The sequence below is a fragment of the Typopeltis vanoorti genome, chromosome 11, assembly GCF_054136105.1.
Source record: "Typopeltis vanoorti isolate ZY-2024b chromosome 11, IOZ_Tvanoo_1.0, whole genome shotgun sequence".
NCBI classification, from domain to species: domain Eukaryota; kingdom Metazoa; phylum Arthropoda; class Arachnida; order Uropygi; family Thelyphonidae; genus Typopeltis; species Typopeltis vanoorti.
The window spans coordinates 39,094,803-39,121,528 of NC_143559.1; the positions used below are offsets into that span (position 1 = coordinate 39,094,803).

The 26,726-nt window shown below is 35.1% G+C and overlaps 1 protein-coding gene across 9 annotated transcripts in view; it reads right to left on the bottom strand.

Annotated features, from left to right (window-relative positions):
- ex (FERM domain containing expanded) overlaps nucleotides 1–26,726 on the bottom strand; it is a 268,471-nt gene that overhangs the window by 83,231 nt on the left and 158,514 nt on the right. For 8 of the 9 annotated variants that reach the window (XM_090400073.1, XM_090400077.1, XM_090400074.1 and 5 more), the window contains one exon: nucleotides 9,124–9,270. In XM_090400073.1, the coding sequence (XP_090256199.1) occupies nucleotides 9,124–9,237 (114 nt within the window). In that variant the 5' untranslated portion in view covers nucleotides 9,238–9,270. Of the gene's footprint in view, nucleotides 1–9,123; nucleotides 9,271–26,348; nucleotides 26,587–26,726 lie in introns of those variants that run through there. The other variant, XM_090400081.1, reaches the window with a different exon arrangement.

Here is a 26,726-nt window from a genome sequence, read left to right on the forward strand (position 1 = left end):
GAAAGAATGTCAACTTCTAGTTTTTCCATGAACAGATCAGCATAAGGATAAGGGATTGCCCATGGCTGAGCCATCATGTTGTTCATTAATTGTATTATTCACTTTGAAATAATTTGATTTGAGGCAATGGCAAAAAAGCTGATCCGTGTCATGGATAGAGATTTTCTATGATCTTGATAACTTCTTCAACAGGTACGTTGGTGAATAACGAAACCACGTCTAGGCTTGCAAGTATGTCTGTTTTTAAGATGGTGATGCCTTTTCATTTTTCAGTGAAATGCTTAGAATTCTGTATGAAGGAATCCGATTTTTTTTATATTATCTTTCAAAAGACAGGCTACATATTTAGCTAGTAGATATGTAGAAGAATTTCTTCCATTGACAATCGGATGGAGCGGAACCCCAATTTTGTGCACTTTTGGTGCACAATATAAACGTGGGGTCAGTGGGTGTAGAGATTTAAGACTTCGTTGTAAGTCCAGAAACCACCTAGTCATGTTCCGTATTAGGAAATTAGTCTCTTTTTGATTTTTTAAAGTTTGATCGACATCTAATATGCGATAGGTTGCCGTGTCTGAAACTAACTCAGTGATCTTCGTTATATAGTGTTTGGTGTTCAAAATAACTGTCGAGTTGCCTTATGTCTGCCTTTAGGATGATTATATCTTTGTTCTTCTTTAGGTTTGAGAGGGCTCGCTTCTCGGGATGAATTATATTAAGTTTTGGTGATTTTGAAGTTGAAAGGATGATAGTGCTTTTTAATCGAATATCATTTGCTACTGTTTCCGAGAATGAAGAAAGTCCCTTTTCTATGTTGCTAATGAAATCAATCTTTGGAATGTGATCTGGAGTTATAGCGAAGTTATTATTATTATTACGGGCAACTCGAGGGAGTCCTTAGACCCAAATCATGTTCATCACAACTATTCGACATTCATACAGTATCTATCATACCTTGCCTTAAACTCATTCACTGTCACAGCATCCATCACTGACTCTGGCGGCCCATTCCACTCATTCACCACTCTGAAAGTAAAGAACCCAGCTCTAACACCCGTACTAACCACACTTTTGCCCAGTTTCCATGGATGTCCCCCTAGTCTTCCCACAACCAGCCCTGTTCTCAAAAATATCTTCTGAATTAATTTTATAGAAACCCTTCAGTAATTTGAATATCTCAATCATATCTCCCCTCCTCTGCCTATCAACCAATTTTTGCAACCCACAAATCCTCAACCTGTTCTCATAAGGTTCATTCCACAGACCTGCTATCATCTTGGTCACTCACCTCTGGATCCTCTCAACCTCCTCCCCATCAAGAAGAAACCTAGGTGACCAAATCTGGGCACAGTAGTCAAGATGGGGTCTTATCAAGGCTCGATACAGAGGAACAATAACCTGCTTGTCAACATATTCTTCAGCAATCAAGTGATTTGATGAGCTGATTTGGCCACTTTTGCAATGTGCCCCCTAAACTTCAACTCCTTATCCACCAACACTCCTAAATCTCGTGCCTCATCAATTTCCTGGAGTACAGTTCCACCAATGTAGTAAACTGCTGCTAATCTTTTCACCCCAAAATGTATAACCTTACATTTTGCCACATTAAATTGACATCCATTCTCCTTAGCCCAGACCTCCAATCTGTCCAAATTATCCTGCAAAATTTTGACATCATCTGCATTCACTATTGCCCTGCCCAACGTTGCATCATCCGCAAACAAATGAACTATTCCTCTCAGATCCTTTCCTATATCATTAATGAACAAATTAAACAGCAGTGGTCCAAGAACAGATGCTTGTGGCACACCACTAGTCACAGGCCGTCTTGTGGACTCTACTCCTGAATAAACCACTCTCTGTGTTGAAACCTTTCTTTAGTATGTCAGCTTCCAGTTTTGATAATCCGTAGTCTGAAAGATTGAAAATCGCTTTTTCATCCAGGAGACTCGGTCTTGAATTGTATTTTCTTTCATAAAGTCTATCAAATTTTTTAATTTGCGATTTTTTACTGGCTAGAAAAACCTTGTCATAACTATTTTGCATGCAGCCAAGAATATTTTAAACATTGCTATCTATGCTGTTAGAGATGTCTTCGAAAAGTTCTAATCATTCGAGGTCTATTTTACTAAGTATAAATCTAATGTGCTGAATTCTATCACAGAATAAAGCCAATGATACCTTATTTGATTTCCTTACAAAAATACCTTCCACCAAAATATAAAGTTCACATTAGAGCTGGAAAAGAATAATCAATTGCCTTTTCTAGATACACTGATAAAGAAACAAGAGAATGGACAAATCCAGCTTACAATCTATCAAAAACCAACAGACACTGGATGTTACCTGCAGTTCAATCGTCTCATCATATTGCGCAAAAACTCAGCATAATGCATATGCTTAAAAATAGAGCGACCAATATTATCTCAAAAGAAAAAGATCTCCTTGATGAACTCACTCTCATATCTCAAACACTAGTAAACAACGGTTACCCGAAAAATATAATCAAAAAGATTCTTCATAGGAACCCTCCACAACAACAACAACCTCCTGTCACGCAATATACATTGTCCATCGTCATCCCTTATGCAGGTTCAATTTCAACAAAAATAGCCAAAATCATGAAATCTTTCAACGTCAGAGTTGCTGTCAAAACTATACGCCACATTTTAAGATCTCCTAAGGACATTAATGCCTTCTTCAAATACGTAGGTGTATACAATATCCCAAGTTCCTGTGGATTAAATTACATAGGCCAAACATCAAGAAGCCTGGAAATTCGAAAAAAAGAACATATAGGAGACATGAACAACAACAGAACAGATACTTCAGGATTAGCCCATCACTTCTCAATCTCTAACCACACCATCGATTGGGATAACAGCTCCATGCCTTATATAGAAGATGATTTTTGATGTAGAAACTTCAAAGAAGCTGCAGTTGTACTCCGTTCGGGAGAAAATCTAAACAGAAATCAAGGAATGACTCTGAAAGACATCTGGAAAAGCCTAATAAATTCACTCAGCTTACCAGAATTTCAATTCGCTAAAAACTATACAACATGCTCAATAAACAATGACTGAGACAACGCTCCATGCTTATGATGTTACATGTCAGTTTTAGTTTTAATTTATTTGACTATGTTACTCCATTCTTCTTTTTTACTAGTAAACGTTATTGTACCATCATACTTGTCCTGAAGAAGCCAGACAGAATAACTGGTGAAACTTGTTGACAATTTGTGTATATCATTTATTAATATATGGTCAACTAATAAACCAAGAAAAAACTCAAGTTTTAATGTTAAGTGGCCAAATACAAAAGAATAATGAAAAAGATGTTTGTTATATGGCTGAAGCAACTAACAGCCAGTGTAATATGTGTTTAATTTGCTGGTGGTGGTGGGGGGGGGGGGTAGTAAGATTGACATTTAGAACGTAGCAGAATAAGGAGGGGACTAATCATATTTGTCACCTAACAAATATGATGTTAGGTAACAAATATGTCACCTAACATCATATTTATGTCACCTAACAAATATGATCAACCAATTTGAAAAAGATTTCTTGATAAATAAAAATAAATTAAATACAAAGTCTAGAACAGCAACAGTAATTTTCCACTCTATTTCCCTAAGAACTATCTGGCCAGGTTGGCCCAGTGGTTAGTATGTCTGCTCTCCAGTCAAGAGGCTGTGAGTTCGAATCCTACTGTGAAAAGGGAATCTGCGATGCTACCACTTATTCCAGCAGAAGACCTCATTCCCAAAACCCAGTGATGTGCAGATGTAACCAGATGGCATCTATGGACCTGAAATGTGAATCCCCCCCCCCACACACACACCTAAGATTACAATGCAGTTTTCTGTTAATCGGTATGACTAATTCCCTACTGTAGTGAGAAATTTCTCCATAACATGGTGATTAATTTTCAATATTTTCATCGTAACAAAACATTAGTAGAAACTTTTATTATAATCCACTGTGGAAAAGTATAATTATCTTCAAAATTTAATTTAAATATTCAGTGTCATTTTCCTTTCACTGATACCTAATTAAATTTTAATAATCTTATACCGTTTTGTTTGATACATTTCACAAAATGCATTTTTCCTGTGTACAGTTATAAAATTCTGACTGGACCAGTTCCATGAAAAAAATTTGCTACTAGTCTTTTACTTAAATTTGTGAAGTCCTTTCAAATGATTTAAAACCAGACCATTTTTACTGACAGAAATTATAAAAATTACATGACACAATAAATAAACTGTACTATATAAGCCATCCTCCAGGGAGTCCAAAGACTCATCAAGAGAGGGCACCTGTTCTACAGCTCTCCACCAACACCATCTACTGCCTACTAAGTGGTTATTATTATTTTGAAAATAATAGCAAACACCAACGTCATCTCTGCCCACCATCACCACTAGTACTTTCTGTCTGTAAATTGCATGTCCTGAAGGCTAATTTGTTTGTATGCAGGATGAAAAAGTCTGCTACCTCCGTATGAGATCGGCTAACTCACCTTCAATTGAAAAAACCCATATATAATGATTCCTCCCAAAACAACGAGAATCAAACTTAGGCCTTTTACAATCGACGAGTGCAACGTACCATCATTCTTCCAATAATTCGGTAACACAAGTCCACTTTTAATCTCATACCGGATATTTAAGGAGAAAATTATCAAAATATGAAATACCTTTATTGGTCATTCTTTTAATATGAGAGAATAGTCAATAAATAGAACCTTTTTCTGAAATGAATTGATGAAATAACACACAAGCCATATATAAAAAGATTGACACGTCACATAATTTTAATGGCCACTAATATTAGCACCAATACTTCAATTTAATAAATATATAAATGATTTAAAAACTACCTAGTAGATAGGTCTTTATTATTTTTTAATGTAAATTTCACTCATGAAAGGCTATTACTTTATAGAACATTAGTAGCGTGAGCAGGAAAAGGATTGAATAGAAAACGGAACAGCACTTTTCAGTTCTCCGATAAAAAGAATCCAAATTATAACCTAGTTGTTGTATGCGAAATTAACTGCGGTAAATAACTATCAAATTGTCCACTTTCTTTATCAATCACATGAAAATAGCTCGCACTTACCACTGCTACATCCCTACCAACTACCATAATATTTTCGTGAATGTTTGTTAATTTTAGAGCCACTGTCATAAACATTCATTTGAATTAAGATTCTGCAACTAAATCTTAGCACAGCCGCATTCATCTGTGGCATAGATGGCGAACCTATGGCATGCATGCCAGAGGGGTCACGTCAATAATTTACAGGTGATATCCTTTTATATGTTTATAAATTATTCAACTTTTTTTTGAATTGTTACAATATGTACAAGTTAAATTTTGTTTTACACCAGAGCGCAGCTATGAAGATGTGCATATGATTGGTGCGGTATTAACAAAAGATTGTGAGACCCAAAGACAAAGGCAACCGAAAATTGTTGAGTTGAAATGCTAAATCTCTTCAACCAAATTCCATAACATCTAAAACTGTCATAAAAAATTCACTATATATTTCTTAGTTTTAACACATTCACGATGAGGTGTCATTATCATTCCGACTGAACTTCTCATTACCGGCGGGCTCAACTCACACAAAGTTTCAACCCTTGGTTGACTTTTATTGCTGCTTGTTTGCATTTGAGCTGGCAGGGGAACTCACACAAGCATTATATGGCATGTTTCAATTCATGGTAGAATTTTATTTGAAGTTAGCCATTGTGATCTGTCATAATGACATCGAGAATGTCAAATGCAATAAAACTTATTTTATATAATTGAAAATTTGGACAATAGTTTTTAGTTAGATACTGTGTTTCCCGTGCAACATATGGTTTTGCTTGAGTCTATACAGCATAGTTTCTGTGATAGGGGGACATGCGATTCATTAGTTAGCACCATTTTTACTGCAGCTTTCTCTAATTGCACTATTTGTTGAGAAATATATTACACAGACTGCAAAAGCCTCTCTGTACCTTATACAGTGATACAATAAAACTACTTGTTTTTCTTGCATCTGCAGTATAATGTTGCATCTGTTGGGGAGGGCATGTTGTTAACCGCAGATAGCGAGTTACTATCGCCTCGACGTGAACATGTTTAAACATTTTTCATGTGCGCATATGCAAAACTTTTTAATTTTTTTTTTTCATCAAGTAAAATCAGGGTGCAAGTTATTTTCGAAGAAATATAGTAAGCGTTTCACTGACAAGTTGACATCCTTCTGCTGCTTCCTCTGCTCAGCTAACTTCAATGGTGAGTTACAATGCATAAATATTTTTCTCACTACCATTTTTTTTTCAAACCAACATTAAAATCAATTTAATAATACAATAATCAATTTTACTGAATAATATTATAAATTTATATATAAATAAATATTATAAATAAAATAAAATATTATTTATAAAATATAAATAAATGTATATATTATAAATTGATAAAATAAATAAATAAACTTAGATTAATTTTTCCCCTATTAAAAACTGCCCAGCATGTCAGCAACTCGATAGGCAAATTTTTGGCAAGTGCAAAAATAAAAAGGTTTGCCACCACTGGTCTATGGCGTTCACTTTTTCTTGTAAGTGAGAAACAATATACCAACAAAAATTTACCCAAAACCATTATTGTCCCTTCGCAGAAGTCTGTGCTATCGGCTAAGTACGACTCGTCTGTTTCCTAATTTTTGAAGGCTTCCATTACAGAATAGAATAACTAACTCATCAATGCAACAAACCATGCATTTCTCACTGACCTAACTTTTGAGGTCATGACACAAATACACCTTCCTTTTTGGGCTACCATTAAGATTCGAAGCCAGGTCGCTGATGTTCGTATTCCCATAGTAAGGTTCTTAATATTGTAAAATTTCAATGTTGCTAAAATAAATTATCTAAAAACATCGACTTTTTACAGTAGGAATTCACCTGAATTTTCTTGTACAAATGTATATTTTAGTTCTCTATGTTATAAAAGCCATCTGTATAAAGAGCAAAATAAGCCCAAAGGGAATTAACTCGCTCATTGTTTAAGAAGGGATATAGAAGTATTGAAACTAAGAGCATCGCCCGAAATTCGGCATGTCTTTTGAAGATTGTGTTCAAGACCAATCGCAGGTGACCCACAAGGTCAATATTGAAAGAGCGTAGCATGAATCAAAAAGAAAGGCCCGTAGGCAAGATTAAGGCGGTAAAGGGTGGAAGTATGATTGTCGGCGAATTTTCGAGAAACATAATACAGGGTTCTCCAAACTACTAGCAAGACTAGACTCACACGTGGACGCTAGGAGTCCCAAAAACTTAAAGGTGCAGGGACTCTGGTGTATACAAGGGTTGTTCAAAGATGAGAGGGGCTTCCTTTTCTTTATCCTGAGTGAACCATACACGAGAGAGGACCTGAGGTGTAAGTTCCGGAGGGGAGGGTGGAGAGACCCATCCACCGATGTCGTTTCAGTCACAGCCGAAGATATCCGGAGGCTATAGTTAAGGAAAAATCTTGCCGTAAAGGTCCTGTAGTCGAATACGTGCGACCAGGCCTATGCAGAAATCCTTCGCCGCACAGTTCAAGACGCTGGTACGCCTACCCTATATCCTGCATGCTGCTACGACTATTCATCGGTGCCCCGATGTCACTTCGAGGAGAATTCCAAAACACGGAACGGAGGAGCCCACTCAAGAAACCCCACTCAAGCGCCGGAATGAGAAACTAGAAAGACGGAAGACATGTAAGATAGGAAGAGACCCATGTGTGTCTACATTCATCTATTGTTTGTGAATTAAGAAAGAATTCCCTATCGCACTGTTAAATTGTTCAGTTTAAGGAGATAGTATTTAGATTGTTAATATTTCTCGTAAACGTGTGTAATCGCAAATGAGTGAAGCATGAGCGCAGTTAATTTCCCTTGGGAGAAAATATTGAGCTATTGAAATTTCTTTGATTGATTATATGTGTACTTATAATTGAATCTTATGATAGAGTATGTTCTTGATATCATACCATTGGAATGTTTGAGACTCAATGAGGTGGATTGTATAAATATATTTGCCTAGATTGTGATTAAGTATTTGAAGGGAATGAGATTCTGAGAGATATAATTGTATACATGTATGTCGTATTTTGATAGATACTAAATTAGGAATGTTAAGCGCAACTAACGATTTCATGTTATAGGTATAACTTGCTGATATTTGTAACATAAAGTATGTTTGTTGAAGGTCTAACTAAGTAAGCGTGAGAGAATTCAATAGAAACCAAGTTGAGTGATTGAGAAAAACTAAGAATTACTTTTCATAAATGAATCTTGTGATTTCAAGTGATATGTATAAATATGTGATCAGAAATTAAATTTGTTATTGTTGATAAAAATAGTTGTCTGATTCAATCTTTTTGCAATGCACTGATCCAAAAACGACTATTTCGGACCTGATAGCGGAACCCCATTGATTAGTAGTGATTTATGAGTAAATTTTGCCATGACTGCAAACCTTGGCTAAAATAGGATATAAGTGATTAATTGATCTACTAGGGTATAAAAACTTTCTTTGGCCTATAGGGGAATTTCAGAGGTGCAGTCTTCAATCAAATAAATATCTGGGGATCCCAGGCAAGAAAAATTATACTTAAGGTAGAACACAATAAAGGAGGGAAATAATAGGAAACGAATAATAAGTTAAAGAAACATATAAGCAGAGATAAGAAGATAAGATATAAGAATATACAGAACATAAATCTTCACAGTATTACAATATGGTATAGAAACATTTCAAACCTACCGATAGTTATCGCATTTGATAAATTCTACTTCCAATTTCTACTCGCCAGGCTTGGATTCTATTAACCAATTTGCTGACAATTTGTTCACACCCTAGTACTTTTCCCCTTCTTTTTTTGTATGGTAATTCCCATAATTGGTGTACTTACCATAATACTGGCGTACTTGACAATGGCGTAGCGTTCCTTACGCTAATGTTTTGAATGTAACTCATTTCTACGGAACAAGATTAATGCTTACCAATAAGCATTGAAATTGTTCTGGCTTAAAAAAATAAATAACCAAATAAAGAAATAAAATAATAATACTTACGTCAACTATGAAATAGAAGACTTCCCCAGTAAGCAGTTGAACGGCAACATACTTCCTACCTGATGGTAGAGGAAGCTCACACGAGGTGAAGGCAACAGTGCTAGTGTGCCGCATGTTCTCAACTGGCCTAGGTCACCAATACATTGCCTAAGGGAATAACAACGAAAGTGGATAAAACTATTTTTATATACTATTAGAAATTGTTCTTATTTGTAATAAGCATTTAACATTAGTAATATGATGAATAATTAAAGTTCGAACTTCATCCAGCCATTTGCTCTGTAACAAAATTTCAATGCTGTCATAATCGACATACAAAGAAATATTCTATGCGAGCAAGTGTATAATTCAACTAAAAATGCGTCCGTATCCGAAATACTTTATTTCGGGTAGTTTCACAGGGATTAAAAATATGGATATTATAAAAACAGACTACTTTTCATACCTCAGAAACTGGTAATAAGATGCACAACTTAAGGGGGGGGGGGAACCAACTTTATGCAGCTGATATTCAGTACGCCTAAGGAAATTTGTGGAAAACAGCAACTAGATATTCAATCAAATGAAAGTTACAATGTCTTCACCAATACCTGATATGAAATATCATTAATTATGAAACCAGTCACGTGAGTCAGATTCTTACGATGATGTGATAAAACGTTGTCCGCCCTTTATGACCAATCATTAACATGCTAGTGGTGTTCACAGGGTGCCTACCAATCACTATAACCACGACTTTTGAAGGATCCCCCCCTTTACTCCACCCCTTTTAAGAAGGTTAACGAAAGATGGGAAGTAGGGAATAGTCATCATTACATAGATGGATTATCCACGAAAATCAGTACAATACTAACAACAGTTTGTAGGGAGGATGGAGTGGAAGCAGAGTTCATTATACGATTAAGTGCAGGCATGGTAAAGAAATTAAAACTAACAATCATTGTGAGCAGAAGTGATCGATGACGGTGGCAATTTTCTCCGTATATGATGACAGCTTCGAGGTATATATACACATACGTACACGTTAATATGTTGCGTGTGTATATATAATAATGCATACATTAGTATTACAGACAAAATGCATTTCCTTGATATTGTGGTTTTATAGAATAGTTAAAACTAGCAACAAAATTTTTCCCATGCAAGATGCCAGGTAAGTAGAATTCGGTTTTTCAAGACTGAGTGGAGCAAATCTTTAGATGGGGAGTATAAAGTGGTATAAGACGTAGAGCTGATCGCATCCTTAGCCACCGAAAATCGATGAGGAGTGGTGGCAGGATGCCGAATTATATGAAGACAATTTTATACACTTAAAAAAAAAAAAAATGGCAACACTTCAAGAAAACATTCCATTTGTACATACTATAAATTGTAACACCATGACGTCATAACGGTTGGTTGGTTGCTTAGATCCTCACACCACATCAGTAAAGAATATAAAGTGGCTTACAACTTTAAAAAGTCCCAAAATAACTGAGATTAACTATTATGTCACGATAAGTTATAAATATGGAATAATCCAAGTATATCCTGTTACTGTTAGCCAATTCAAATGATAGCAAATTTCGCACATGGGCTATTTAAATCTAGTAATGTTACCTTTTCTGTTCCAAATTGTTACACCTCCTTCCAAGTATAAGACGGTATGGTTTCATACAACGTAGACACTACGTTTGGTTTCCGAATCACTCTAATACAATTTGTTGTCTCTATACATGAACACAAAATTCACATCATTTGGGCTAATGCTTGGTAAATGATGCTTTGACACAATCATTCGCTGTCTGCAAAGTTTGTGGCATAAACCTCGTCTTTTTGCTCGGTTTTAGCGAACAAGAAGTGTTTGATCATAGATCAGACATCGGCCAGAGATGATGCCGGTGCAGCATGCTCTTAAACCATAGATGTATTAACGTGAAAGAAGAAAACCGTATGCACAAATATTAGTACCATTATATACTAATGGTGATATCAATAATAACGTTAATAGCAGAGATAAGGTGGCAATCGGAAAAGCCAGATTTGTTTTCGTTAATATTTATGCAACGCAAACAGGTGAACAATGACTGAGCCAGCAAAACCTCTTCCGATGTGGAGAGTTAATTTTATAACACTACCACTAAGTCTTATGGTGACACGAGCCTGTCTGAGGATTAATCCTATTAGCGAAGCTAAGAGGATTAAATTACGATGCGAATCACTTAGGTTTCCTAGAATTTCTGGCTGCAGAAATTCTTACATAATCTTAGCCGAATTTAGAGATAAAAGGACTTTTTTTTTGTCTGGAATATCTTAGCTATTTAATTTTATTAGTAGCAGAGGCATGCTTTAAAAGCAAAGTATTAAGTCATTTCCAGCAACTGATTTTTTTAAAGCTAACAGGTCCCTCCCCACTTGCCCTATTCTTCAGTTTCAAAATGCCACCTAGTCAACGCGGCATTTTCGTTAGAATCAAAGTTTCAAGGAAGATAAATGCAGAAATAAAACATTCAAGTTACAAAATAGTAAAATGAGAGCGTTTATTGCATTTCCAATAGGCGAAAGATTTTCAAAGAATAAATAAGAGTATACAATTCACAATCCAATGTTAATTCCATAAATTAGCTAAAAAAAAAGAAAGAAAAAAAAAGACTATCTACAATTCTCCACAAATACCATAAAATAAATATAGTCCCATCTACAAATACAGGATGGCCCATAGGTCATGGAACATTCCGTAGAAAGGCCCGTCTTCTTTTGAGGCCGAAAATAGAAGGCATTTATGGGGTTTTTTTTTAATATTTATTATTTTATATATGGGCCCCTTCCACATGGTTGGATACATTAAGTAATCAAATGATACAGTCTTCTGCATTCGATATTCTAACCAAAACAATACTGAGCGTAGGTTTTTTAATAGGGAAAAACTGTAAAAAAACGATTTCGAAGTTGTTTTAATTTATCAATCCCACATGCGCAAGATTACAAAACATTAGACTGTCGTTTGTAGGCAAGTGGATAAGGAGAAAGAACCAATCTGTTAAAGTATTATATATTACAGCTAAACATAATCTGAGGAAAACATGATGAAAGCTTTCCAATAAAATAATAGGAGCTGCCTGGAATGAAAGACGAGAGAAAAGCGGAGGAAAGAGGGCAGCCAGTTCGATGAAACAGTGCAGTAAGGAAGAACGTCTGTGAGAAATGGAGTTATCTATTAAAACAGCAAATAGACATATCGCTTCAAGATAGTTTTAAGAATTTTAGGGTAGTTTTAGAATCGCCACTCCAAGTGCGAAAACAATATTGGTATAGAATTAAGAGTGGCGTCTTCAGTGGAAGAGACTTTACACACATTGAATTGGTCATTAACAGTGAATGACCAGAAAAGAAACTCTTAACCCACCTTCAAGGGAAGAGGGCACACCATAAAATGGCACCTATGGCAGACCTAATCAAATGCCCAGAAAATATCAAGAGCGACCGCAGGTGTTAAAAGGAGGGTAAGGTGGACCAGAGAACTGATGTTGAATAAAAGCGGCAGAATTCATACTGAGATCGTTTATTAATTGGCTTTTCGGGTAATGAACACGTTGGTTGTTTCTTGAGATTGGGGTAAAGACAGTTGATGAATAAGTGATCACACATGAAGATGTCCAGGAAATGACAATGAGTGTTAATTCAAAAAGTACAAATTTTTGTACTTTTGGAATTAACTGTGGGGAAATGGATACCAGGACTTGCTGATATTCAAATTATTATGCCTTTATGGTTAAAAAAAAATTAAAAATAAATAAATAAACAAATGTTATCGGTATAGTCTGAGCAATTTGGCTTAGTCATGTATACAAGAGTTTAATGGATTATTTTAATTTACAGCAGAAACAACTACGGTATGAGATCAGTCTCCCTGGGGGGAAGAGGGGGTGGCGATGAAAAGTCATCTACATCTAGCAGTCTAATTGACATTTGCTACAACTAGGCAAGGTATGCTTTTGGGCTGGCGATACTGGCCTGATACGCCTGGGACCAGTTTGTAGAAATAGATCATACGTGTAAACACGGGTTTAGTTTGGCTGGCAGAAACTTCAGGTTGCTTTATATCATCAGCCTTATACTGGCTAAGTAAGATAAACCTTCAAAACGCATCTTTAAAGCATGTTGTGTTCTCGTATGCGCTCACAAAAAATCTTTCCTTTGAAAATAGTACCGTTTTCACATTATCACTAATAAATTGTCACTGATAATGGCGAATAATCAATAATGGGTTCGACACAATCTTCAGTATTCATAGTCAAATTACTTTAAACTTAAATACTGATTATAATGATGATAAATTTACGAATTTGAAACCACCTGAAAATACCATAATTTTATATGGAAGGAAAACCGAATTCCGGTATATCAATAATCGCAGCAGGTCCCGAACTGCTCTTATTACAAGAATTCGTTCTGTGCGCTACTTTTCTTCGACAGAGGTAAAGTATTACAGACAACACGAAGCATCGAATCTAATTAACAAACAAACAAAAAACCAAAGTATTTTGAAGGGGGGGGGGGACGTCGTTTAATATATTATTTCACGTGCACCCTGCTCTAAAGGATCAAATACGGAACTTTTTCAAGATTTACTTCAGGACTCTAAATAAGCAAGGAGGTAGTCTAAAGATAATAATAGCCATCTATGTCAACATCGGCTGGAGAGCGGATATGCTAATTACTCAGCCATCAAAATTATATGAAATTAATGATATTGAAGTTAATGAAACATGTATAATCATAAAAGCATGTACCGGGCAGATTAACTCTTTCTGATCAATATGGATTGGTTTAATTTTTTTTATATATATTTAATATATTTTTTATTATTTTTTTAATATATTGGTTTAATTTCACGTGGACCCTAATCTAAAGGGTCATATTTTGTAATGGTATTCATATTATTTCCTTGGAATGTGAAACATCCCAAGGTACCTTTCTAAGGTTAATTAAGAGAAGAAAAGGGATTTCCAGGAAATAACAGTCGAGATGCCGCCCCTGCAGCTAACACAAAATAGCTTAGTGTTCATGTGAATTCCGACAACTGCATGTCGTTAGTAATTATTGTGCAAAAATGGAACGTTATTCAACAGTCGGACATTATCGTAGCGACAGTTAACAAAGTTGCGTCTTAAAAAAAAAAAAAAAAAGCATGCATTACATTTCTATCGAAGGTATCACGTCATAAATTTCGTTCACGGTAATTAGGATCCGAATCGAGTGTTATAAGAATAAGTGAGATTAATAAAATCTTTAGGATAACTCCCCTCCCCCAATTCATATTTCCAATGAAATAAGTTACTTTAACTTTAGCCGTTGATGTAATTTGGAAAGATCAACAAAATTTAGCAAAACAGAGGCCGTCTAATAAGAGACCATGGAAGGTAGAACAACTAAGCTATTGCCGTATCACTGTACTACCGATGACTTACAAGCCAGAAGTAACTCATTGTAATGCGTGTCAATGAACTGTACGTAAATCTTCACATAAACGTGTTATTTTATGCTTGTATACCTCAAAACCCACCGAAGAACTGCACAATCGAAGAAAAGAAACAGGAATGCGTGCTCTAGATGCATAACTTTCGACAAATATGTGGTTATCGAAGACAGTTCGCCAAATATATGCCAATCTAGTCTTATCATATGTAGAAATAGTCTTATTTCAAAGAAATACATCTATGAACTACTTTTGCGGACATGAATAATGTATTGGTATGCAAAGCATCTCATTCGTTAGTGGATTTTTCTCGTGCAAACCATGAGTGTGCATACGCAAAGAGAAGTGATCGAAAAGTTATCTAAAGTGGACACAAGTCATGCCTTGGGTCAGAAAGGAATTAAATATCTTGCTGACTTCAGAAATCCAATCACAGCTGTGTGATTATTAAAACCATGACATCAAAATGCATTTTTTAAAGTAATAATAGAAGGACATTTGTTCGTACGAGTTTTTTTTTTTTTGAAAGTTGCAATAAAATGGGTTATTTGTCAAGTAGGAGATTCGATTATTAGATAACGATTAGTTCCAGCTAATGATTAAAAGCAATTATTATCTAGAAACTATTGTTATTTAGGTCGTAGTAAACACCTTGACATTAGTTATTTAGTAAATCTGCCAAGAAGTAAGAGGGAGAAAAATCTTCTCGAGACTTGAATAATGTTATAATAATGACAACTTTGTTCCTTTTCTTCTCTTCCTTCCTCAAGACAGGTTGAGTTCCCGTGGATAACACTTCAACTCTTCTCTGTCTACAGTCTTTCATATGACAAAAGCTATGAAAGCCCAGTGCAGCTATAAAGGCTTTATTATGTCATGTTAATTTTGGTCTTCCCCTGGGGCTTGTACTGTCCATAGTGTCCTCAAACACCGAGCGAAGAGTCTGCCCTTTCGCACAATGCGGCCAAAACAACGGAGTTGATGCTTTTTAACTGTTACAAATTGTTAACTTACGAACATTCAAATCTAATCTTTCAGCATTTGTGTATTAGACTAAATACACAAGTTCTGTCTCTGTTTTGTTTATTTCCCTGAAGCATTTCATTTCGAAAGCCAAAAGTTTCCTCTCTGCTTTTTTTTTTTTTTGTTCAAGTTTCGGCTCCGTATAGAACTGTTGGTAGTATTTAGAGTTGTAGGAATTCTGTTGTTTTTTCAAATTTTATTAAGTTTATGCATCGCTGATCATACTATGGAGAATGTGCTTGATCATCATTTTGCTGTCATTTAAATATGAAGTCAAATATGCTCCTAAGTAATTAAAACCATTAACTTGTTCTATGATTTCCTGAAGTGTTATCTGTTTATTTTTCGCGTCTTCCAATTTTCATTATTATTTTGAATTTATAGTCATATTATAATTTCTGCAGATAACATATATGCAGGTTGTGCATTTGTTGGTTTGATTATCGTAATAAAAGATGAATGCAATCCACCAGTTCTGAATCTGAAGGAGGATAACTTATCAGTTCATTAAGGAGGCTAAGGAATTTGAAAACAGAATAAGTTGATTCGTTAATTAATTAGTCATCAGGAGGCTGATGACTAAGTAAAATCTTTGTCTTAATTTCTAGAGAGAATCAATATGGGCATAACTAAAATCAGTTCATCATTGTAACCCAATAATGAGTTCATCATCCCCCCCCCCATTAACTGTTATATGAAAATATAAGTTAAGCTGTTTTCGAATTTCAACCCCCATCCCTGCCTACAGTATAAGAAATCCGTGCGAGTGTCGAATAGAAGGGGATATAACAGTTGCTAATAAGAAATGGCTCCATCGATTAAGATAAACTTTACCGATAAATATCCAAGTTTTAAAAAGAGAAGTTATGTTTATACTCAGTGAAGAAATAATTTCTGACTTCCTGAATATTATTATTTTAATAGCAAAATTTTCTTGAATCACTTTGATATTGCACTATAAATAAGAACTATAGAAGTTTAGTTTTTGTTTTACTCCCTGAAACAGGATTTTACCAGTAATAACGAAAAAAAATATCCTTGCCAACCAATGCCAATTAGGTTTTTAGAACTCTTGGCAAAATCGTCGCTAAAGAATGTCTTTTATGGTGACAATTTTAATAAATGATAAAATATCCTGCCATTGGCGCCCTTGGCAACTTCCCCAATGCCGTAGCGTTCCTATGTCATTGCCAATTAGGGTCTATCGTATTAGATTAGAAGTTATATACCTATAAAAGTATACCATAAATATACACAACAGACAATTCTGAAGATGTGAAGAGGGAAGAATACTCTATTCTTCCCTCGTCACATGTTCAGGTGTTTTTTTTAAGGTAGTAAATTTATTTCAATTATAACTTCATAATTGTCAAATAAGAACCAACTGATAAATGCAGCATGATTTTATACATCAACTTGATTGCTACACATAGCGGCGTACGCTTAATAAAATACAAGATATACAAGTTTTAATATTTACAAGAACAAAATACCTACCTTGGAAAAAGTTTCTACACAACTACATAAATGATATATAAATGGGAGTGACCTCAAGTATTCAACAGTCATCCTTCGACAACCGTCATGGTCTATTTCCAGTCCACCGAATTCCTAAGTCACCCTCCACCTATTATGTAAATATATTTTCTCCCTTTACACTAATATTAGATTTCCTAATTCATGCAACTAAAAGTAATAACTTAATCAATTCACAACAGTCATTATCTTGCGATGTAAAAAGCATTCATCAGAATGTCCTTATCAGCCCACGAACAGAGAAATTTGCCGTTCCGCAAATAAATGGCAAATTATACTAAGGTCTTGTATATATTGTACATACGTGCGCAGGCACAATAAAAAAAAAAGTCAACGGTGGACTAGTGTTAGATTTACGGTTGTACGTGATAGTAAAACTAAGGAAGGGGCCAAAATATTAGGTACATATCAAATTATTTTCGACAAACTAACAGTTTACTAACCTAAGCTACTACAAGAATGTTTACGAGTGTTGGGTCTTAATGTTACGTTTTTTTTTTTTTTAACAGCGTAGCATTAAGTTCGTTTTAACGTGAAAGGAAAATTAATGTGTACTATTAATAAATTGACCACAGATATATAAAATCTATTTCTCTAACCTTTGCTGAATAAATGTTGTTTTAAAGCTTATTAATCCTCAGACTCAATTGCAAAATTTCCACTTTATACGTTAGGTCTGTTTTTGTAGATGAATTACGATATTAGACCACAATGTGGTTTAATTGGCGTCATAAATTTCTCTTAAGTTGAAAAAAACTGGTTACCTCTCGCTACATCGCAGATTACGAGGCAAGTTGTATAATTGCAAAATAGGTTTCTTTTTCTGAGTTTCATCCGTATTCACTTTGTTTAAACTTTTCATTTTTTTTTAATCCACCAAATTTAACTTCCCCGAAATATGGTCATGAACTTTATGATGGTTAAGTAAAAATTCATTAGACTAATAGATATCACCAATCATAAAAAGGATGCATTAAAAGAAGCGTAGCTAACTTATTCTTCGTGCAAAATTATAGAATACAGATAATACGATTCTTAAACTATCTCGGGCTTCTTGTCTAAGTCAGTTACAGACCCCTATATCAGTCCAATTCATTTTGTTTTAAAGCTTTGGTATCATTCTTAGATAATGTTATACAAAAGAAAGGGGGGATATTATAATAATGTAACAGCACTCTCTCAGAGGTCAAAAATTTCGACTCTCAGGATTAGACACACTTAAAAGATATTTTAAAAATTTGAAGCAAAAACCAGATAATGATCAAGCTATTTTAAGACAAAAATTTAAAATCACACAATGTGATAAGACGATTATAAAACAAAAGCCCGCTGATGTGTGTGTGGGGGGGGGGGGGGGTTAAATACAGTACATCACGTATTTATGTGATGTACTGTATTCATGTGAGCGCGCTCACAATGACGCGGACAATTGGATCGCTGGGGTAATCCCAATTGCGAGATGCAGATGACAGTCACTCATCACTGAGAACAAAGAAGTTCAGCAGAGCATAGTTAAACCAACAGGGGTGTGATAAATTCGGAAGGACGGACAAACACACAACAAAACAAAACAATAATAATCACAGATAAAGCGATGGATAAACACTTGCCTTTCTTAACATGAAATATGATAAGAGAAAAGTCAATATAAATACAAGAATACGAGTGATGACCTATGTATATTCTACATTAATGTACACCCCCAAAAACATGGACTATCGGGAAAAAAAAAACTGCTTGCTCTGGAAATGTGTTTACTGAGATAGATGATGCAGATTGGCTAGGCAGCAAAGATTACAAGCCAGCACTTGAAAGAGCAAATTAAAAAAAAAATTAAAAAAAAAAAAAAAAAGCTTACGGACAGAGATCAGGAATAGGAACATGAAATTCTTAGTACATACTCTTAGAGAAGACAGTTGACCAATGTGTGTGATCATCACAGGAAAGCTAGAGGGGGGGGGGGAAGGAGCCGACCACTATATGAAGAACAAGAATACTGTCTCCATGTGCTGTCTTCTGGGTCGAAGACAGCACATGAATGAACGATAAATTCTATTCTTTTTAGAAATGTATTTTTATATTATATATGAATATTAATTATTCATAACTAAGATGGAGAAAAAGTTTGTCCAGAGTTGGCTCTCGACAAATCTGCCTTTAAGTTATTTTTTAAGCAACTCGAAACTAAAGACAGATAAATATATGTGCATAAGCATATCCAGTAATTCAGTAAGCAAGAAGTAAATCTTTGGTTTAAAAAACATAGATGTACAAACTGAGCTTAGCAAAGCAACTGAAATTTTAAAATTTTTATAAGCTAGCTTAAATGAAAATAAGTCAAGTGTAGCAGTCTATTTAATAGTTTTAATATCTCAATTTCTGGTTACCGCCAATAGTCAATTGCAAAAATTGTCGATTCTTTCTAGGCTAATATATATTTTTCGATATTTTAACCCACGTTTCAAATTCACCTTTAAGCAATTCGTCCCGGATAATTTTATGTGAACTTCAAAACAACGGTAATTGCAAAAAAAAAAAAAAAAAAAAAGAAGTCCCACCTTATTTTTATATCAAAGCATGCACTGGCTCCTTCAGTAATGAGGCACCAAGACTCATTGTCAAGTTTTTGGATTCTAGGCAAAGTGGAACATAACATAGTGGTACTTCCCGCTAAGTTTTTTTGTTGTTGTTGTTTATTTGTTTAAATGGCTGAAGTGAAAAGTTTTGCATCCATGGATTATTAAAGTATAAAATTTTGAAATGGCAGTTTAGACAACTGAAGTCATATCTACCAACTGGTCGTATTCTCCAGTTTTCGGAATAAAAATCCTTCCACTACGTATGAGATAGACTAATTTATCTTCAGCTTAAAGCATTGTTTCCTCGCATCCTGGATAGAATTCGCACAATCATTCCCACTAACTTTTGCCAATTTCATGTGCGCAAGTTCCTAGTCTCAAGCTATGTCTAAAGCTGGTGACAATATCTTTGTTAAAATATCTTGTACGTTGCATGCTGAATATATTTTATATAAGAGTAACCTAAATGCTTACTCCTTGAGATACTTAAATACTGCATATATATATTCAGTTTACAAACAAATTATGTCACATTTATCTAGCCACTCAAATTATACTCAGACATATGTAGAGTGTCTACATATCTTTAACCACCTAGTAAGGCGCCAGAAATCCTACCGGAAGAAGTAAGTCGAGCACCCAAAACGGTACAACCACTAGAAGAAAAAAAAAAAAAAATGGAAATGTCCTAGAAAAATTGTGGGCAAACTTTTTACCATACGTCTGAAGAAAAATAATATACCAAAAAGCATTGCAAAATACCCTAACATTCTCCTCACACACTCTCGTCAATGGATTATATCATTATTCAGCTAATTAACAAATTAGAGTGCAATGAATATTATTTTTTGAATTTGCTGATGATGAGAATACCTTTCATCTGGAAACTACTTTCTCAATACCTGAAGCCCTATAAAATCAACAAGTGGGGGCTGTATGTAAAGACTAACGCAGCATATACCAATGTAGTAGCAACAATTTATTTTGATACGGACAATTCCACAGCGGAAATATAAAGAAACATGAGCAAAGGCCATACACTCTCCCTAAGAACTATTCACAGCTTCTTGACATGAAATGTTCAACCTTCTTGATAGAAAAATGCCTCACGATAAAAAGGGAGCCATTTAATTAATTAAGCCTCAAAGACGAATATGTCCACTTTCGGTCTAGGTTCAATATATTTATTTGCCAACTCGAAAATGATGCAAAGACAAAAAAAAGCCATGTTTATATTATGGTTATTTTTGGTTGTTAAAGGGTGTTGAACATGGCTTTTTTTGTCTTTGCATCATTTTCGAGTTGGCAAATAAATATATTGAACCTAGACCGAAAGTGGACATATTTGTCTTTGAGGCTTAACGATGATGAAACTTCACAAGTGAATTACATCATCTATCTAAGGCAACAGATATCAATGGATCGAAGTAGCAGCGAGGAAGAAATCAAAACTATAAATGCCTGGCTGGAAGATATCTGGATAATTACAGTTGATATTCAACAGCCAGTTACTGCTATGCCTAAATTTTTAATCGGTGTGTGGCGGAGGGAAGGGGTTATATGTGTTTGTTCTTCCTTTATCAACATATCAAATTTAGCATGAAAAAAAAAAAAACATAAACTTGATATCAAGAGTGGATAGGAAAGAAATAGACATAAGGAATCTAACAAAAATATCAGATATAATTGAAATAGGGGATATTATTGTGCTGAAATAGGCTGGATACGTTGTTCGAAGAGATGACCAACTGGATTAGATATCACGAGATGTCGACATGTAAAACGACCATGAGGCCCAGAAAACAACTGGATGGATGAAATTCAGATTTGCTAGCAGTACATGAGAAAGAACAGTCACTAACAGACAGCCTTAGTCATCTTGGACAGACATCCATCCACGAGTGGATAGACAATGGACTAAGAATGATAATGACCACCAGAGGACTAATGAATTGCTGATTTAAGTAGCTCTCCTGCTTAAGAGTAAACTCTCCGAAATCTTAATAATAGCAATATTATATGACACCTCCATTTTACACCACACAATCAACCGTCTTCACCACGCCATCTAACAGACTCTACAGTATTTTTGTCTGTTAATTGCGTGTACTCACTGGCAGATTCGCCTGTTTTCTTGGGATACGAAAAGCCTGAATTTACAAACTCCTGTAATTCAGTATGAGATTGGCTAACTGCCTGAAAAATACCATTTAAAGATTCATCTTGCTATGCAGATAGATAATCGCACAAGTCTTTTTCAATCGAAGATCTCATGTCCCGTCATTCTTCCAAATGCGTTACCAAGGCACTATCTGAAATCAGCGGAGTGACTATTATTACCACGACATACAATGGCATGAGATCCAGAATATATCAAAGGGAACAACTAAAAGCTTGCTAGAGGCATAACTAAGTTACGCTCCTGTATTGAAATCGGTCATTCATTTATTGCACTGATAAAGAAAAAAAAAAAAAAAGGCTGCCTCTTTTTACACGCACAGGTTACCTGTATGTATATACACCAACACACAGATAACCCCGATTAACTTACTGGATAAATGTAAGCAACTGACTACACGTTGTTATGCACTTGCGCGTATGTGCCGTGTGCGGAGCACATTATCAAGCACATAAACTCATACCTGCTAGCTTAAAATTCGTTGCTGATTTGAAGACGAACTTTTAAAGCAGAGGTACGTAAACGTCAGTTCGGTACACTTCCGATGTCATTGTTTCCACACGTACATGATTTATTGCAAGTTTAATTTGCATCCTTATTAAATAGGTCAATAACAATGAGGATACATCGCACATAAAAATGAGGCGTGCTGTTATCAATTTGGATACAAAGTTAAAAATCACACAAAAACTCGAGTCTGGTTTCAGGACTTTGACTTGTAAATGAATTTAAATTAAGCAAGTCAATAATAAGAACAATCTTTAAAGACAGGATAAAATTAAAGAAGCGGGTAGAAATGTTACTCTCTTCTCTTCTTTATATATATATATATATATATATATATATATATATATACACACACACACATGTGTGTGTGTTAAAGAGACCAAGAAATTATATACTTGGTTTTAATCCTTTACCAAACGAAGCAAACCAATGTTCTGCACGTGAAATATATTCACGTCTGAGCTACTTGTATATAGAGGCTAATGACTTCACATCACTTGCCTTAGTATGTATCCCAAAATGCAGAGCGCGCACACACCCTTTCTGATGTGTAAAATGCTCTGCATAATATGAGAAAGGCCACTACCCAGACCGGTTTCGACCTTTATTGAGATCTCATCAGTGGGAGCCAGACCCATTAGAGATACCAAGGTAGAAGTAATGCAGGTCATATATATATATCCCACAACACGAGAGGTCACAAGACCTATCACACAACAATGCAAGCGAGAAAGGAGAAAGCAGAAATCTATTCACGAGATTCTTGAAAAGCTAGGGTTTGTACTCCTTGGGAAAAACAGTGGAAAGGCTGTTCCAAAGAACAGAGGTTGATGGAATGAAAGAAGAGAATGAAATGTTGGTTCGATATGTTTGGAGTTGGACTGCGTACGGATGTTGACCAGTGGCTGCTTTAGTTCTCAGAGGTCCGCAGGAACACACACAAATAAGAAGAGCTATGCTGGTAAATAAACAAATTCTTGAAAAGCTAGAATTTTATATCCCCTTGGGAGAAATAGCGGGGAAGGCTGTTCCAAAGAACAGAGGTTGATGGAATGAAAGAAGATAATGAAAAGTTAGTTCGATGTGTTTGGATTTGGACTGCGTATTGATGTTGACCAGTGGCTGATTTAGTTCTCAGGTGGTCAACATCAATAAAACACCATTTCGCCCACAAATCAGGAGTAAATAAACAAAACGCTAACAAATTTATATCTTCATGAAAACAAGCATGCGTATATACTTTTATGCATACTGACTAGTGTAAAATCATTTGCGTAATAAATTAAACTGTTCTTTGCGTGGAATTCAATATATCACTTTACGCCCCAAAAGAGATAATAAATATGTAGCTTAACAAATCATTCTTGGTACGAAGAAAAATATCTGCAGATTACCGTAACTTGATAGATTATACAATATACATACAGACATTTATGGCGAAATGAGAGCTAGTATTTCTATTTCCAGGAATAAAGAATGCTGTAATCAAGTTTAAAAAGGCACCCGATATGCGAAATCTTATGACATGACTCATCCTACCATCTAATCGCTTATGTAGTTCAGGAAAATTCTTCGATTTGCGCCGCTGTACAGCACAAGGTTCAAAAATTTAAACCACCATGATATCTATAACTCAAAGCAAAATGTGTTAGGAGGTAGCGTGGGATTTCTGGTGCTTCTGGAAAATAAACCTATCTTATTCTACCTTTCAGATAGAATTCTTTATCTTGATATCACACGTAATCATTAACAGGAGGTGAATATTCGAAAGAATAATCCTTTTCTACTATTCCTTTCTCATTACTTAAGATACCAATCATGCCATAAAGTAAGAGAATAAACTTTTTCTAGCGCAGTGCATTCCATTCATCATACCGGCTTTTATATCCTTAAGTAGTATAGATCTTTTCCACGTGCAACATTAACTGCATTTTTAAAATGATATTGCAAACGATATATAAAATTGCTTCTCGTTTGCAATATAACTTTACACTGGACAACTATAATGTAAAAGTTTATATATTAAACAGATCAGAAAAATTCGTAAAATGAATAGTTTTTTTTTAATTGAAATCCCACTCCGAAAGGTGTTGAAAAAGTACATTTAGTACATTGGCTGGCAAATCTGAATACATTCTCTTGTCATAAAACGTAATTTCCAGAGCCCCTCATCTCTGGACTGTAATAATAATCTATTTGTTTATTAATAAAAATACACAGCGTCACCATTACTGTTCGCAGAAGTCTCATGTTGTTCAGCTAAGTTTCTGTTGGCAAACTTCTGATAATAACCCATCCCAGATTAAGAAACAAGTAGGATTAATTCAGAAATCCTTCTCTAAAAACAAAATACGATTTCGTTAAGCCGCTTGAAGCTTCCGATAAGCAGGGCAGAGGTCTCATATCGGACAATTAAATTCATCTACTACGTAAACCACCTCCGCCACCTAAAGAATTGCAACAGAAGTATTCTGTTCCCAATTTGACATACAAATACCTGGGTGGACGAGAGAATAGCATCGCTGCTTTGCAAAGATGTTTGACTAACCCACCGAACTTTTACATCATCTTGGCATAGACACGAGGAATAATTTGTGGCTTTCCGAGTTTATTCGCAATCATTCGTTATGTGTGTAAAAATAAATCTGGTGGTATTTTACTTCTGAGAGAACATTTCGTGAAAAATTTCACTTGAGCATTGTTGGTAATGCTGAAATCCCAACCTGTTATTAATCTAGATGAAAAAAACTAAAATTAACAATCTAAAAATATAAGATGGAATTTTATTAACCTTAAAGCTTCATTGGAGAATGATTTAATTTACAACTGAGCAAGACAAAAGAATTCTCAATTTCACTTAACCCAGTTCTTAATTACTAAGCCCTCCCTATATATTTACGACGGTTAATAATTATGTAAGGCTTTTGAAATAAGATGCACGTTAAAACTTGCCATAGGGTGCGAAAAAAGTTTAGTGAATAAGCCATCCAGATTTCCTTTATAAAAGGATTAAAATCAGATCAACTCACCACTGAGCTATCTCTTATATTTACTTAACTGCACTTCATCCCTGACTTCAGAATATCAAGACTCAGTAGCATGCGAACAACTTCATAAAATTTTCACCACTCTTTTCACGTTTTTAATAATAAATCAATAATCTCCAAACTTCGTGTACACACACACAAACGAATATTATATTATATTGATATCCGAATATGTTTGAAGTTATTTTTTAGAATACACCGATTTATTCGATTATAATATAACTTAAACTTAACGAAAATCTCCAATACATACATAGGTGCGCATGAATTTCGAAATAGCATAAATGTTTGAAAATTAGCTGCTAACTTTTCGTTTGGGAAGTATTTTATTTTATCGTTATTTGCTTTTAACGGCGAACGATTATGACTTCCAATTAATTATGTTTAAATGAACAGTATAAGTTATCACCCAATACAAAAAGGAGATAAGAAATTCTTTGCAATGCCGGAAAAAAAAATTGTGATGCATATATTCAAAAAGATTAAATGATATACATTTCTGATGTCAACGATGAGTTACTTTTGTAACGAAAAACCACAATAAAACAATCTTCCATCTTATGTAGATAGCTGAAACTTATTTGCTAATCAGGACCTAGTTACAAAATTAGTCGATCAAAGTATGAAATAGTGTAAACAATAGCAAAAAAAAAAAAAATTCACTCGGGATGTGCAACTTCCCAAACACGAGTCCCAAAGTATGAGATAAAATTTCGAAGCACAATGCATATAAAATTGAAGTGCTTCTCAGCCAAAGTTCAAAAATGAGAGCTTTATTTAAAGACGTGTTTTCCTTATTATGAAAGTAAAAACTCACAGGCAGCGGTCAAGCTGAGGTGATTACACATTAAAACAAGTTTCCCCGGAATGCATGTGACTTCCAGTCCAGTACTTACCTTCAAACGCACGTGCTGCGTGAAACTACACCGAGCATTCGACCTTCGCCAAGCGTTCATCCATTCCCTGTTGAAAACATTTCAAGATTGCATCCTGTGGACAATAAGAACAGCCAACGATGTTTAAGTAAAAATTCTTGAAACGCGATATACTTTCGAAAATCGAGCAAATAACCAGCGTGAACAATGGCGAAATCACAGCGTTACATGAGACTGCCAGATGAACGCTGCACTTCGTGCACTACCCGCTTACCCGTCAGTCAGGAGCCTTCAGTGCATTGAGGGGGGTGGAGTAGCGGGAGGATCAGCGTGCTAGAGATCAGAACAGCGGTCAGGAATTCCAGCCATGGAATGTCAACTATCGCTCGCCCGGGCAGC